Source organism: Mustelus asterias, chromosome 6, assembly GCF_964213995.1.
Source record: "Mustelus asterias chromosome 6, sMusAst1.hap1.1, whole genome shotgun sequence".
NCBI lineage: Eukaryota > Metazoa > Chordata > Chondrichthyes > Carcharhiniformes > Triakidae > Mustelus > Mustelus asterias.
In genome coordinates, this window is record NC_135806.1 from 51,967,314 (window position 1) to 51,984,647 (window position 17,334).

The following is a 17,334-nucleotide window of genomic DNA, read 5'->3' on the forward strand; positions in this document are numbered from 1 at the left end:
ATAGATAGTTACACTATTTGAACCCACACTAAACCTGTCAAGCACAAAGGCAAAGAAAGGCCAGTGCTTCAACTTACCACAATTGATCTCATCACCACCATTACTACAGTCCTTTTCTCCATCACACTGCCAAGCAGCAGGGATACATTGACGGGATCCAGGGCCACAACTGATCTCATGGACGAGACAGGTGATTTTATCTGAAACAGAATTGTGCTCATGTATACAATTTCACCTTTCAGTCCAAAATGAAATATCAGTATTGGGGCAGATTAAGAAAGGGGCACAGTTATTCCCAAGTGCAGATCCAGTACTACAGGAGTATTTGCACAACATTCCTACAAAGAAATGGACTTCCAGATATCAGACCTTGGGGAAGTCTGTCAGTTCAGTAGCACAACTCTTCAGGAAAGAGGGCATGAGAATATTGGCCAAAACCAAACATTTTTGGGGGATTTTCATTTACCATTTGGTGTTTTCAGTAGGGTTCTTGTGGGTACATAGGTGACTGCCAAGTTTGATCAATGCCTGCAAAGTTCTGCTGCTGAATTTGGACAAGTTGCTGCTTCCAGATTCTTTAATTCTGTCCCTCCTCCAATTTTTACTTTGGAAGGCTGGCAACATTGGAATGCACCAGGTGTAGCAATGCTGGGAAAGTTTCTCCTGGGTGAAGTCAAACTGAAACCTCAAGGCTTCCTTGTAGATGGTGGTTTAGGAGTCAGGTGGAAAGTTGTTCACTGCAGAATTCCCACCGACTAGAAACTGGACCAAATACTGCAACTATAAAAAGAGGTCAATGGCAAGCCTCAGGACACTGAAGTATCCAAAACAAAAACACTGGGATCTCTGGTTTTCCACTAAACCATAGTCGAGTTGGAGTTAATGGACCTCATCCTCTTGTCAGTTGGCTGACAGTTCTTGTTATGGTCTCAGTTTGCCTTCAAGAGAAGGTAGCTCCCACAATGTGGAAAATGGTTAATCTTTTCTGGGACCTTGTTGATTTTATAAATGAGTGGTCATGCTGTGAAAGCAGTTGGTAGAGAGACCCTTTGCAAAAAGCCATCTACTTTAATGCATGCATTAGAAAGTGGACCAAAACCTGGAATTTGGCTGAATAGCTACTTGGTTTGCACAAGGGCTGATGGCCCCTATTGTCTGGTTGTGATTTGATCACATTCTAGGAACAATTAATAGTTCAAGTCAGCTAAATAGTATCCTACTTCAAGATGGAAGAGAGATGTTCTAAAGAATGAAAGGATAAATCTCTTTAAAACACAGCCATGTTGCAGGAGCATCAAAAATCACATCCTCAAAAAAGATGACTGACCCCTACAGTGAGAGGTTACTTGGGCTTTGGTGCTATAGATTTAAAAAACCAAGAGCTTTCAAGGGACTAAATATTTAAAGCCCACACCAGTTTCCAAAGTGCAATGCTAAAGTTGAGTGCAGCAAAATTACCACGGCTGGAGATCAGTGGACAATCTAGTCAGGGATTTCTAACAAAAATAGCACTAAATTGCACAGCTGTGAAAAGTTTGACTTCTGACAAAGCAATGGAAATCCAACTGTTGAGGCAGATAACGGTAATAAATGAATGGGAGAATAAGTACTTACAGCAAACTTCTGTACTTTCATCAGATCCATCTTCACAATCTGCTTTACCATCACACTGCCACCTACTAGGAATGCATTGTCTGTTTTTGCACACAAAGTCTGATGCTCCACATGTAGCAACTAATGGAAAAGCACAATAGATTCTACTTTTTTTTGGGACCATAAGGATATTTTCCTACTGCAGGGAATTGTGCAATATGTTGAAAATAAACAGGTTGTCCATTTTAATCATGGGCTGAAAAATGTTAACATTGATTTTCCAATTAGTGTTTCATTTTCTCCCATTCTTGTGAATATCTGGTTATTTTTGTTTGATCAAAGCAAGCAACTCCCAAATTACAATTTTTGGTGGGTTTTGTCCAAATTCAGGAATTAAATGCACAATTGATGCCCCAGTACCCAGCCTGATGAATTAACAAACCAAGGCTAGATTAGCCATTGAATCAAGAGTTTGCAACCTCATTTACTCACCCATTCTGCATTGCCACCCATCCTTTTGCAGTTTCATTCCAGATGGACACACACAAGTGTATTTTGGGTCGTGACTATTAGTCTGAGGAGCTGGAAGACACATGTATTCACAGCTTCTGGTCTTCCGATTCTCAGCACACCAGTTTTTGCCTGCAATAAAGAGTCTGGTTCTAATCTGAACTTTTCCAGCAGCAGAATAATTTCCAAATTAGTTGATTCTCAATACCCTTAAATTACTAAAATCAAATTTACACAACCTTGGATTAAAAAACAAATTGGTATTGAGAACAGCACTTCCCATCAGAAACAGATGCAGCCATTTATTGTGAAATCTAAATTTCTATGCAAATGGGTCCCACCATCATGAATTTGGTTCTGTTATAAAAGGAAATATTTGCTGCTCACCATCTATCCAGATGTTTTGCAGTTTTTATAATGGAGATTGTAAGCAAGTGCCCTGTGCGTGTCGGAACAGGGCCAATGGTGAGGTTTATTGGATTGGCCTAGATCTTCCAGCCAACTGGAGCCCATCTCTTCTGGATCTAGTTGGAATCCAGTAAGTGCGCAGAGTTGGAAGGTCATACCCCATCACCACAAGCTGTGCACTTAACAGACCAGCCAATCTTGGAAGTGGCACAAGTTTAGCTCCTGGCAATACTCACCCAACTCAGTTACCAAGTGATTCCTAGCTGTCTAAAGGATGGCAGAGGTACTCTTGTGCCCTGACACTCCAGCCAATTTACATGGAGCGGCACCTCAGTAGGCTTTACCCCTTAAGGGCTCAAAGTAAATCGGCCAATAACTGTGGGACAACAGCTGACATGTGGGGATATGGCCATCTGATCTATTAGGCAATCTGGGCAGAGTAAAACTGAAAGTTTTAAACTTCCTGTCAACTGTGCACACAGAGCCTAGGTTTTATAGAACTATATAGAATCCCTACAGTGCAGAAGGAGGCCATAGTGCCCGTCAAGTCTGAAAGAGCATCTTGCCCAGCTATCCTTGCACATTGAGGGCTAATCCACCTAACCTACACATCCTTGTGGGAGGAAATCTATGTTAGCACAGAATAGTCACCCAAGCCTTGAAATTGAATCCAGGTCCCTGGCATTGAGGCAGTGCGAACTACTATGCTACCATATCAGTGAAAGCAGTTTGCAACAGCATTTCAGAAGATTCAGGCCATCACATCTAGAGGAGATGCACAAAAGCAAGAATAGTGACAGAAGGTAAAATATTGGGAGAAATTAAAGAACTCCACAAAATTGCAAACAGAGCTGTAATAGTTGCCTCAAATTGAATACATCACCTCCAAGAATCTTGATGTGGAACTGAATGGGCAAGTTCACACCATTAGTGATTTCAGTGTGACATTTCAGTAAAGACTTCAAATAACTCCATAGCAATGTGCCTTATAGGAATTTGTCAGATTTGGTCTGTAATAAAAGTGGAACTTGGTTTTCCAGTCAACAGTACAGCAAAGTCCAGGCCTTTGCTGGAAACCTGGTCACTTAACATAGGGCATAGGATTATAAAGTCCAGATTTATTGGGGAAGCTGACATTGGATTGTAGGGTCCAGAAGGTGGCCAAGGTTGTTCAGCAGAGGGGTTGAGACAGTAGTTGCACGATGCTGGAAAACCCATTTAATCTTCACTCAAAGTAAACAAGTGGATTTAAACAGCCAAGATCAAAAAATGGGAGAGATATTGTAAAGTTGAAATATTGGTATAGGGGAGCTGTATTGCAAGGCAAGAACACAAGTGCTGTCATTCATGCTACTTTGTCCATCCATATCTGGCCTCACCTCAGATAGGTAATTACTAGCCCACTACTGTATACTCAGTCAAAATCGGCAAGAGCTTTTCATTATCTGGCCAGATTGCTCACCTTCTGGTTGTGTCAGTGCATGGTAAACAATTATGTCAAGTGGTTCCGTTAGATTGGCAGCCAAAAGCTCTACTTTTGAACCTGTAAATTTGTTAGTTCTGTACACTGCTTTACTGTCTCCATCAACCCAGAACACACGATCCTGGAACAAGATAATAAGCTTTAGTTATTGACACAATTACCACGTAATCACCTATGCAAATTCATTATTCCTCATGCCCCCATTTGACATACAAGAGCTTATGCACAAGTTCAATACCATTTTGGCAGCCACAAACAGCTATTCCAACAAAAATCAATAAGTACAAAATGGTATTTTGGATGATCATGACCAATCAAGCAGAAAGCATTGGCTTCAGTCTCAATTATATGAAGTTATCTTGATGGGGGCATATGATTTCTAGCCCACTTCTTACCCCAGTCCTCCATCTTAATTTACAGAATACACCTTCAATCTTGTGCCACTGAGCCTCATTTGTGTTGGAAACAGTACAAGCCCCCATTTGTGAGGTACTTTTTTGAAAAACTAATTTACTTGTGCCACCCCCAAAAAGAAAAATCAGGAAAATTGCCTGGATCCAATTCCCACCCCGTTTAGCAATTCCCTTTGTATGCTTATTTTAATGAGTGCTACTCTTTAGCTTCCCAGAGTCCTTTCTAAGCTCAGCACATCTTAACTAAAGCTAACAGTAAATGCCATGGCTACATGACAGGGTTTATCAGCTAAACAAAAAGTAGTCAAACAAAGCCATGATTGTAGAGTAATGATATATTTAACTGGCAATGCACGAGACACTAAAGAGAATTTAATAAGAGTTACAGGATGAATACGTGGCATGAAAGATTGCTATAGAAACTAAAAGCAATAAATGGGAGCCTAGCTAATGCTGACTTCCCCCCCTCCCCATCCCATCATCATTGTTTTTGCTTTGGCAGAAAACAAAACTGTTCAAAATTAGTTCACGTCGAGCTCAGTTGAGATGGGAAAAGGCTGAGAGTTGGGGGAAGGAAAGCTGGAGGTCAGAATCCTATTCTAGAAGAATGGCCATCCCCATTAGGAGAGTCTACTCACAGCAGCTTTTTTTTGGAGTACCCATCTCACAACAGGAACTTGGGGAAGGCAACATAAAATGAACAGCTGGTACTACAATAATTCACATGCACTAGTTTTAGAAGCTGAACACATCTGTTGACATTTTATCACAATCAGCTTGCCTCAAATATGGTAATTGCAAGAGCATGACTGAGGAATTCTTTTGATTGAAGTACAGTTCTTCTGTCTTTTCCATTCAGGTCTACACTTGATAACATGTGCAGCTTCAGATCAACCCAATAAAGACGACTTTTCACAAGATCTGTGGACAAAAGGTGCATTGTATAAAAATGCTAAACAAACCTGGACCTTCCAGTTTACCCAAATCAATAATGTACTTACCAAGAGCAATGCCACGTGGCCATTGAATATCACTAGCTACTAGAAGACCACGGTCATTGCCATTCATGCCTGCTTTTTCAATCTTTGCTGGCTCACCCCAATCAGACCAGTACAGAAACCTATAAAAGCCAAATCATAACCATGAAGTGCAATTTTGAAAATTAATGCTTGCAATGCAGTCAGTGCCAAGTTCCCAATGACAAAGCAGGACAAAAGCAAAATGCTGAAGTTGTAAACTTGAAAGTTGAATCATAGAATCCTTAGTGCAGAGAGGGGCCATTTGGCCCATTGAGTCTACACTGACCACAAATCCCACCCAGGCCCTACCCCCATATCCACCCACTAATCCCTCTAACCTATGCACCTCAGGACACCAAGGGGCAATTTTAGCATGGCCAATCAACCTAACCCGCACATCTTTGGACTGTGGGAGGAAACCCACGCAGACACAAGGAGAATGTGCAAACTCCACACAGACAGTGACCCAAGCTGGGAATCAAACCCAGGTCCCTGGAGCTGTGAAGCAGCAATGCTAACCACTGCTACCATGCTGCCTGTTGCAGCAACCGAGTCTGTATGACTTTTGGGAGCAACTGAAATTTATCATTCCAGTCTTGAATATGCACTGACCTGAAAAGTGAAGAATTTTGATTAACAATAAACCATTGGAAGGACAGGTTCATGTTCCCAGAACAGGCCAAAGGAATTCAATTTAGAGTAAAGTAACAAAAAGATAAAGAATCATGATCACAAAAGTGAACACCCAGTTCAATTGCTTTTTGCTCAAGCATGTGGGGAAAATACCGTGATGTACAACATTATAAAAACAATGCCATACCCTGATAGTGGATCAATAGCTATAGAAGCTGGCTCCAGCAGATCAGTATCAAAAAGGATTTTCCTTTTGGTTCCATCAAAGTCAGCAACAGATATGGTTTTAGTGCCACGATCAGTCCAATAAAAGTGTTTGTAGATCCAGTCCACAGCAATTCCCACAGGGATTCCAAGATCTTTGATAATGTTGGATTTACGAACTGCATTTTCATGTTGATCCATAGACACACTGTACAAGAGTAGTCAGAACTTAAAGTCATTGTAGTTCAATTTTCAGGATGTGCAAATAGAAAAATCCAAGAAATAACCCAATTTGTATTCAAAGTGGGACATCATGTATTGCTCTAAACTTGTGCCCCCCCGCCCCAATTAGAACTAATAAACACTGCCCCTTAAGAGGCTGTTAATCTATCAACTAATGAATCACCCCTTAAGGGACAAATATATTTTAAAATGAAGCATTTAAAATTTCTTTTGGGGATGGGAAAGTGTTTTTTTACACTTTCAGTATAACAAAATGAACTGAACTAATCTAATTAGCAGCCCCTTGGACGTGCAAGTGCCCACTGTATACCCAATTTTATGCCCTTCCAGCTTGATAGTTTAAATGACTACAGTGTGAATTTGAGAATGTCACATATCCTTTGCAATCCAATGTACCATTTTGGCAAAACAAAACCAGCACTGACTCTAGGCATGAGGGAATTTGACCAATCTGACCAGATCATGAGCCCAAGCCACAGGCAGTCAGCATTAAACAGATTCGACGGTAAATTCAACTGTTTCAGTGCAGACTTCACAGGTTGTAGGCTATAATGGGCATTATACTTGTGCTTTCTAGCTAGGTCTCTTGCATACAATGAACTTTTTGTCCTTCATATTATATTTCAATTCACATGTGCAGGCAGGGTAGATGATTTGTGATTACAGAAAGTGGATCTCAATGTACAAAGGCAGAGATTACAACTGCTCTCCACAATGACTGCCCCAGCTAAGCAATCAGGCCCTTAGGATTTAACTAGAGTTGGACACAAATTTTTAAAAATAAGTCTTTGCTGTTACAGCTCACAACAAATGCATACCTAAAAATTGCTCGCTCTTGCAAATCAGCCCAGAAGATCCTTTGTGTTGCAACATCAGCATCAAGGGCTACAGCATTTCTCAGTTGCCAAACTACTTGGGTGTATTCCATGTGGCGCAATCCAATTTTTCTAATATCATGGCGATTAGTGAAGACCAGATAGGGCTCTTTCCCTGTTCAAAAACAAAATAATCTTTATAGAAAGACATTTCAGCATTCTGGCTTTCAAAATGATTTTTGCTGAAAGGTCACTGGCAGTAGCCCAACATTACATCACTCAAGGAAATTGTAAAACTATTCAACCAGCTCAATAACTCAAATCACTAGGATACAAGCAGTATACAGCCAAAGTTATCCAAGATATTCAAAATATTGAAATTAAAATTAAATTAAGGAGAAACAGCTGAGTGGGGATTTGTGCCATCAAGTATGCAACTACAATACTTGTATGTTAATGAACATAGGTAGCAATTACTACAGGAATAAAGACCTGGTATCCAAAAATGCAATAACTGGCAAGTTTATTTGTGGATATGGGCATCACTGGCTGGCATTTATTTCCCATCCCTTGTTGCCCTTGAAAGTGGTGGCAAGCTGCCTTTGTGGACTGCTACAGTCCATGTGCTGTGGGTTGACCCACATAGCCATAGGGAGGAAATTCCAGGATTTTGACCCAGTAACTGAAGGAACAGCAACATATTTCCAAGTCAGGATGGCCAGTGGCTTGGAGGGGAACTAGGTGATGTTCTCATCTGCTGCCCTTGTCCTTCTAGGTGGAAGTGGTCATGGGCTTGGAAGATGTTGTCCAAGGATCTTTGAATTGCTGCAGTGCATCTTGTAGATAATACATATTACTGCCACTGTTGGAGGAGGGATTGAATGTTTATAGATGTGGTACCAATTAAGTGGGCCACTTTGTCCTGGATGGTGTCTAGCTTCTTGGAGCTGCGCTCATCCAGGCAAGTGGTGAGTATTCCATCACATTCCTGACGTGTGCCTTGTAGATGGATATGCTTTGGGGAGTCACTTGCCACAGTATTTTTAGCCTCTGTCAATGGTAACCTCAAGGATGTTGGCAATCAGGGGTTCAATGATGGTTACACCATTGAACGTCAAGGAGTGGCAGCTAGAGTATTGCTCATTGATTATCATTGCCTGGCATGTGGGGTGTGAATGTTACTAGTCAGCCCAAGCCCGAATGTTGTTCAGATCTTGTTACATTTGAACATATACTGCTTCAGTATCAGAGTTGCAAATGCTGAACATCCCCACTTCTGTCCTCATGGAGGCAAGGTCATTGACGAAACATCTTAAAGATTGTCAGTTAACCAACCTGGGTTTTTTTGTTTAAAGAGGCAGAAGTGTTGGCGAGGGCTGTTGATGTAGTGTACATGAACTTGCATTCAATGTTACAGATTTGAATTTATAGTTCATTGAATAAAGGGGACTCAGAATAAGTGATTTGCAAAAGAAGCAAATGAGAAAAAAATTACAGTGTTTGGGTCTGGATACACCGTCAAATGTGCTAGGGGCAGGTTCAATTGACAAGGGCATTAGATGAATATTTGAATAGAAACAATGTGCAAGGCAGGAGAGTGGCAAGCACTGCTGCCTCGCCACTAGGGACTCTGGTTTGATTCCAGCCTCGGGTGACTGTCTGCATGGAGTTCTCCATGCTGAGTTTCCTCCCACAGATCAAAGATGTGCTGGTTAGGTGAATTGGCCATGGGGAATGCAGAGTTACAGGGATGGATAGGGGGGGGGGGGGGGGTTGGGCCTGGGGAAGATGCTCAGTTGGTGCAGACTTGATGGGCTGAATGACCTTCTGCATCATAAGTGATTCAATTAGTTGCCAATAAACACCAAGTAGTTCAGTTAATACAATTCAGCCTTTTGCATCCATACTTGGAAGCAAAGCCCCACTTCCCTCCAGTCGTTTTCCAAGTGCGTTTCCCCCAATACATGGGCACTGCATTCTCGATGGTTAACACCCACTTTCAGGTGTTAACATTGTACTACAAATTACTTGCCTATTGCCTTGCAAACACCATTCACAGAATCCATGCGATATCCTCTGTGACAGTCACATTTATAGCTTCCCATCACATTGATACAAGTTTGACTGCATGTTCCAGGATTTTGACATTCATCAGTATCTGTAGAAATTTAAATATTCCTTCAGTTTCACCAAGCTATTACAAACTTCACAATAGAACAGATTGAATAGCAAGAAACTTACCTCCACAGTTTTTGTCATCAACCAACTCAAAGCCAGGAGAGCATCCACATTTGTAGCCAACAACAAGATCCTGACAAGTACGCATGCAGCCACCATTGTTCACCGAGCATTCATTCAAATCTGCAAAAACAACTTTAGGTTTATGCATATACACACACATAAATACACACAGTACTTAGAATGTAGGAACCATGTTTAAAACCCTTCTAACCAGCCAGATAAAGCCAAAGGGATTTCATTACAGCAGTTTCAATATGTAGGATTAATTTTAATTCATTGGTACTTGTTCAATTGTTAGTGTAGCTTTGTAAGCCAAACTCACTTCAAGCCATTGTTTAGTTGCGTTTGTCTAATCTGTAAATGGTTTGCACTCTTCCAACCTCCCTACCAGAGGACCATTTGTTTGTTCATCACAATACAGTTTGCTATGAATCAGTAGAAAAACTTAAACTAGCTAACATTGCAAAACTTTAACCTTTAATGCCCTACCCCACAGCAGTTCAGACTCAATCAGGTCAAAAATGGGCAAGGAAACCTCCTACTGACCAGTGTTCCATAGCAAATGGGAGTACTCCATGTTGACCACAGGAAGTAGAGAACAGCAAGGGCACAGCATGCAAGTTTTTTTTCTATTAATTTGTGGGACATGCGTCACTGGCTGGCCAGCATTTATTACCCATCCTTAGTTGCCCTCAAGGTTGTGAGCTGCCTTCTTGAATTGCTGCAGTCCATATTCTGTGGGTCGACTCAATGCCATAGGAAGGGAACTCCAGTACGAGTAGCTCAGTATGGAGTTCTGGATGCCACATGAGCCAACATGGAGGGTGAAAACTGGCTTTATTGTCTTAAATTTATCAGATACAGTCACAGTTCATGGATGGACAGCATTGGAGATCTAGCAACTCTGGGAACCCCTATATAGTGTTATTTTAGGCCAGCAACAAATGCAAGGCTCGTTTTCTCCCCTCTATTTACCAACTTGATGGCAACAATCTTTCAATGCAACAGAGCATACTTGCCATGAGTAGCACCAAGCATAAAGCTACATGCATGGTGACCCATATCTAGAAATCAAATAACACTCTGCAGTCTTGCCATACAAGATGCTTCATGAGTATCTACATTCAGAAAGATGGTAGAGCACTAGTGTTTAAAAAAAAAAGGATGTCTTCAGCTGGAAGTGCCAATTGGATAATACATCTCCACCTCTTAACAGGAAGTGGACCAGAAGCCTGGCACAAATCTTGGTTAAAGGCTATATGCCTCAAAAATCCTCATTTGTACTCCAAAATTAGCACCAGATTGACATTTAATGGCACCGAATCCCCACCATTGACAATAAGCCACAATATATGCAACTTTAACAGGTTGCGTGGGGTGAACTTCCCACTATCTACACAACTGAAATGTTGAGATGAGGTGCATCAACATTCAGTACAAGCAATACATTTAAGAGCCCCATCTGCCACCTTGACTGTTTCACTCCATCTGAATGTGGGGCTGCAAGATATACCAAGAGGATCCATTACAGCAACTTTCAAATCTATTATCTAGGTGTCAGAAAGTGTGTAGGACATCAGGTTCTCCAAATCAGTGCTTACTTGAAAATACACCATTTTCAAATCAATACATAATCCAAATCCTAGAAAGCTCATTCTAGGAACAGTGGATATACCTATACCAGACAGAGAAAGTGGTTTGGAAATTGAGAATCAGCACTAAATGCAGTGCTTGTGAATGTGCCATAACGGAGTGGCAGCGGCAGAAAAGGGGAGAAAATAAAGTCTCCAAGTGAATGGAAATGTGGGTAGTTTGGGCCAGGCCCAAGTCTAAGTTTAGTTAGAAGTACCTTTATTTCTAACCTCTAAAGCATCTGAAGTTAGCGATTTAAATTGTTTTGTTGGATGATAGTTAACAATGAGAAAATGTTATGACTTTTAATATGAACCTTTTGGACATTGACCTTGTATTAACTTACTTTATACCTCCAAGGCCAAAAGCACAAATAGTCAGAAACAGGAATGTGATTAATTCAATCCATTTGGTCTATGTCAAAATCTTACTGATGCAGCAATCACTTGCGCCAAAAGATTAGTGCAACAAGTGGGAAATTCAAGCCATTAGCACAATGCTGAACAATAAATCTTGTAATGTAAAGCTTTAGAACTCAAGAATCAGTCAGTAAGGAGGCATTTTGTAGGTGAAAGATGGTGCCTCATTGCACTAGTACTGTAGCAAGGGGTCAGTGTCAGTCAGACCTCAGGCCTATCACAAAACCACAGCTAACATCCAAATTCAGTGTTCAGTGCTGTGACATTCCTTAGTTCTGAACAGCCCACAGCAATACATTGCAGGGCAATACACGAGTTAACTGCACTAGAATAGGAAGATAGTGCAGCTCAACAGCTGGTGTAGGAGGGAGGGTTGCAGATATCTGGACCATGGGGTCTTTTCCAGGGCAGGTGGGATCTGTACAAGGATGGGTTGCATCTAAAAACTGGAAGAATATTCTGGCCAGGAGGTTTGCTAGTGTCACTGGGGAGGATTTAAACTAGTTTGGCAGGGGGGGGGGGGGGGGGGGGGGGGAGAGAAAAGAGAACCAAAGCAAAGATGAATTAGCTGAAGGGGAAACCAGAGAGCAGGGCCAGTAAGACTCAAACAGCAGGCAGGGTGAGGTTGCTAATCAAAGAGGGTCTGGTGGACTGAAGTGCATTTGTTTCAATGTGAGAAGTGTAACAGGTAAGGCAGATGAATTGAGAGCTTGGATTAGTACTAGGAATTATGGTATTAGAGACTTGGTTAAGGGAAGGACAGGATTGGCAGCTTAATGTCCTAGGATACAGAGGAATGTAAAAAAGGGGTGGGGGAGTTGCACTACTGGTTAAGAATAATATCACAGCTGTACTGCAGGAGGACACTGCAGAGGGCTCATAGTGAGGCAACATGGATGGAGCTCAAGAATAGGAAGGGTGTAGTCACAATGTTGGGGGTTTACTATAGGCCACCCAACTGCCAGTGGGAGATAGAGGAACAGATACGTAGGCAGATTTTGGCAAGGTGTAAAAGTAATAGGGTTGTTGTAGTGGGAGATTTTAACTTCCCCTATATTGACTGGGACTCACTTAGTGCTAGCGTCATGGTTGGGGCAGGGTTTGTAAGGAGCATCCAGGAGAGCTTCTTGAAAATGTAGATAGTCCATCTAGGGAAGGGGCCATACTGGACCTGGTATTGGGGAATGAACCTGGCCAGGTGGTCAATGTTTCAGTAAGGGAGCAGTTCGGGAACAGTGACCACAAATCAGTAAGCTTTAAAGGTACTGATGGATAAAGACAAGTATAGTCCTCAGGTTAAGGTGGGCTAATATTATTTAGGCAGGAACTGAACAATGTAGATTGGGGGCAGATGTCAGAGGGCAAAAATCAACATCTGACATGTGGGAGGCTGTCAAGTGTAAGCTGATAGGGATACAGGATCAGCACATTCCTGCAAGGACAAAGGATAAGTATGGCAAGTTTTGGGAATCTTGGATAACGAGATATTGAGAGCCTGGTCAAAGAAAAAAAGAAGCTGGGAACACAAAGCAAGTGCTGAATACAAGGAAAGAAGAAAGAAACTAGAGTGAGAGCTAAAAAAAAGTCATGAAAAAGCCTTGGCCAACAGGATTAAGGAAAATCCCAAGGCTTTTTATACATCTATAAAAGAGCAAGATGGTAACCAGGGAGAGGGTTGGCCCACTCAAGGACAGGGGAGGGAATCGATGCATGAGCCAGAAGAATGGGCAAGGTATTAAATGAGTACTTTGTGTCAGCATTCAAAGAGCAGGACTTGGTGATGGAGGAGTCTGGGAAAGGGTGTGTAGATAATTTGAGCCTCGAGATCAAAGGTGGTGGTATGGGGTTCTTGAGAAACATTTAGACAGGTCCCTAGGGCCTGATGGGATATGCCCCAGAATACTGAGAGGCAAGGGAAGAAATTGCTGGGGCCTTGAGAAATCTTTGGGACCTTCCCTGTAGCCAGTGAGGATGCAGAGGATTGGAGAATAGCCAATGTTGTTCCTTTGTTTAAGGGGAGCAAGAATAATCCAAGTAATTACTGGCCAGTGAGCCTTACATCAGTGGTAGAGAAATTGGAGAGGATACTTCAAAACAGGATTTATTCCCATTTGGAAATAAGTGGATTAGAGAGAGGCAGCATGGTTTTGTTAAGGGAAGGTAGTGTCTCACTAACTTGATCAAGTTAAGTGATGATAGTAGGGCAGTGGATGTTGTCTACATGGACTTCAGTAAAGTCTTTGACAAGGTCCCTCATGGCAGACTGGTGCAGAAGGTGAAGTTGCATGGGATTGGGGTGAGCCATCTACGTGGATACAAAACTGGCTTGGTCAAAGACGACAGAGGGTAGCAGTGGAAGGGTGTGCTTCTGAATTGAGGGCTGTGACAAGTGGTGTTCCTCAAGGATCAGTGCTGGGACCTTTGTTGTTTGTAATATATAAATAGATGGTTGAAAATGTAACTGGATTGATTAGCAAGTTTGCAGACGACAAAGATAGGTGGATTTGCACATAGTGATGAAGACCAGAGGATACAGATCAGTTGGAGACTTGGACAGAGGTGGCAAATGATGTTTAATCCAGACAAAATGTGAGGTAATGCATTTGGGAAGGTTTAATAGATAGAAAATACAGTAGATGGCAGGACCCAAGAGTATTGATAGGCAAAGAGACCTAGGTGTACAGGTACACAGGTCACAGAAGGGGCAACGCAGGTAGAGAAGGTAGTGGAGGCATACAGCATGCTTGCCTTCATTGGCCAGGGCATTGAGTTTAAAAATTGGCAAGTCATGTTGCAGCTTTATAGAACCTTTGTTAGGCTGCACTTGGAATATAGTGTTCAATTCTGGTTGCCACACTACCAGAAGGATGCGGTGGCTTTGGAGGGTACAGAAAAGGTTTGCCAGGTATGGAGGCATCAGCTATGAGAGATTGGAGAAACTTGGTTTGTTCGCACTGGAATGACAGAGGTTGAGGAGCGACCTGATAGAAGTCTACAAGGGGCATGGACAGAGGATAGTCAGAAGCTTTTTCCTCAGGGTGGAAGAGTCAATTACTAGGGGGCATAGGTTTAAGGGGCAAGGTTTAAAAAGATGTAGGAGGCGTTTTCTTTTAAAAATACAGAGGGTGGTGGGTGCCTGGAACTTGTTGCCAGGGGAGATAGTGGAAGCAGATACAATAGTGACTTAAGGGGTGTCTTACAAATACAGGAGTAGGATGGGAAGAGTGCAATTATGGTCCCTGGAAGGGTAGGGATTTTGTTAAGTCGGGTAGCATGGTCATTGCAGGCTTGGAGGGCTGATGGGCCTGTTCCTGCACTAATATTTTGTTCATCTTTGTTAAGAGACAATTTAGAAAATGATTGAAAGGGAAACAAGTGCAGAAAGAATTGTTGCATCCTCCCCACAATCCACACCTAATTCATGCATTGAATTCAGGGATTCCATCTTGGAAAGCAGCTAAAGAGAAATTGAAATTTCAAAATACCAATGTTTTTAAATACCCATGTGAAACGCCTGCTGCAGGAAGTTCATCTACAGTTAAGGACAAGGACACACGAGGCCACATTATTCTTCACCAATAGAGAATATTGCAATTAGGAACCAGGAAATGGCAGACTTAGACAAGTCAAAATACCACAGCAAATAAATGCATTCCGAGGCAAACTCATTTCTGAAATTAGAAAAACCCAACATGAAAAGACGACATTCCACCCCAGGATATTAGGCAGGAATTAGTTATATTGCATGATCAAGGCTGCAAACAAATTGGAAAATTGCCAATATTGTGCCACTATAAGACATGGAATTTGAAGCAATTAGAATCAATTGCTTCATAGATGAAGGCAAGTAGTGTCTAAATATCCATGGACATCCCTAAAAAGGACTTCTGGAACAGGCTTGCATATGGATTGGACACTTCCATTCTTGGTTAGAATATTCCAAATGGTAATGACAAATCAGAAAGATTGATTTATACATACACGGACCCAAATCACTGGACAGGTACAAAATATTAGGAGTGTTGATCTTTGTTTGGAAGTTATGCAACAACTTCAGAACATGTTCAAGAGTAGCAAAATCAGTTTTGGGCACTGCACCTTAATTGGCAGAGTTACTAAAATGATCAATCCTATTATGTGGCTAGGTCAGATTGCATTCCTTTCAATTAGGAGTTAAAGGCACAATCAAGTATGAGGATTGATGATAAACATACTTCAGTGGAGTACTGAACAGAAGGCACAACCTTAGAGCCATGCTGTTCAGGATGTTGTTGAAGGGTAGTGGAAATTGAAAAGCTATTGTGGACACAGACCAATGTTAATTCAAAGATCTGGCAGTACTAGATGAGAAAACAAAATTGGTTCATTAAACTATTGACAATGAATTTTTCTAATCTTAATGCCCAAAAGTCAAATCTAGCTTGGAGTTATTTTCCCCATCGCCTCCCAAAATGCTACAAGTAATCAATGAAGCCATTGCAGCATTTGTATTTCAGCCACATATTCTCCACTTACTACATTCAGGGGGCTCATCACTTCGATCCTTGCAGTCTTGGAAGTGGTTACATACTTTGGTAAAGTCTATGCATTCTCCACTTAAACATCTGAAGTCAGTTGGTGTCATGCATTTTGTACCTGCAAGAGAAAGTTTGAAATGACAGACTGTTGGACAACTATTGTGAACCTTCAAATGCTTATTTAACTTGACAGCTATTGTTGTAGTCACATCAGGCTACCATGGCCAAGAACAAGCAGTACAGCACAGGAACAGGCCCCTTGGCTCACCAGGCCTGCACCAATCATGTTGTCCCATCTAGACCAACCACCCATATCCCTCTTCATCACCTGTTCATGTGTCTATCCAGATAAGACTTCAGTCGCTAACATGTCTGCCTCAACCACCTCACTTGGCAGTGCATTCTGGGCCCCATCACCCTCCAAAAACTTTCCCCATTCACCTGCACCTCCCCTTGTCATTTTGCCCTGGAATAAAGCTTCCCATCATTCATCTTTGTGCCTCAATTTTATGCGCTTCAGGTCACCCCTCAGCCTCTGTCTTTCTAAGGGGAACAATTGCAATTTATTCAATCTCTCCTCATAGCCAATACCCTCATACCAAGCAACATCCTGGTAAACCTTTTTTGTCCTCTCCAAAGCCTCCATGTCCTTCTGGTAGTGTGAAGACTAGAATTGGACACAATATTCCAATTGTGGCCTAACCAACATTTTATATAACTAATGTAATTTGCCAACTTTCATACTTTATGCCCCAGCCAACAGAGGCAAGCATGCCATATGCATGCTTCACTCCCTGTGCTATCACTTAAAGATCTGTGGACCTGTACTCCTGGATCTGTGTCTATGCTCCTGCCATTTCATACCACCCAAACTTAGATTTGTCTGGATTAAATGCCATCTCTGCCCAATTTTCTAGCCTATATCCTGCTGTATTCTTGACAATTTATCACTATCCACAACTCCAGGTGATTAGTAAATTTGCAGATGATACTAAATCAGACCAGTCTACAATTTTCTTCCAAGTCATATGTAACAGAGGTCCCAGCACTGATCCCTGCCAAACACCACTAGTTACAGTGGGAGAACTCCTGACTCGCAGCAAAATCTTGCAAAAAACAAAATTTCCTTCTCCATTTCAAGTGCAGGGGACAGATCATATCTGGCTTAAACATTGTGCCAACTAACTTCATTCGGTTACCAAAG

The 17,334-nt window shown here is 41.8% G+C and overlaps 1 protein-coding gene across 1 annotated transcript in view; it reads right to left on the reverse strand.

Annotated features, from left to right (window-relative positions):
• The window catches only part of LOC144494656 (uncharacterized), a 46,918-nt gene that overhangs the window by 8,952 nt on the left and 20,632 nt on the right, over nt 1-17,334 (reverse strand). Inside the window, exons 19-29 of the mRNA XM_078213860.1 lie at nt 16,129-16,248; nt 9,563-9,682; nt 9,354-9,479; nt 7,325-7,496; nt 6,247-6,471; nt 5,409-5,527; nt 5,189-5,328; nt 3,974-4,115; nt 2,086-2,235; nt 1,615-1,734; nt 78-200 (exon numbers count right to left, since the gene is read on the reverse strand). Of these exons, the coding sequence (XP_078069986.1) occupies nt 78-200; nt 1,615-1,734; nt 2,086-2,235; nt 3,974-4,115; nt 5,189-5,328; nt 5,409-5,527; nt 6,247-6,471; nt 7,325-7,496; nt 9,354-9,479; nt 9,563-9,682; nt 16,129-16,248 (1,557 nt within the window). The remainder of the gene's footprint in view (nt 1-77; nt 201-1,614; nt 1,735-2,085; nt 2,236-3,973; nt 4,116-5,188; nt 5,329-5,408; nt 5,528-6,246; nt 6,472-7,324; nt 7,497-9,353; nt 9,480-9,562; nt 9,683-16,128; nt 16,249-17,334) is intronic.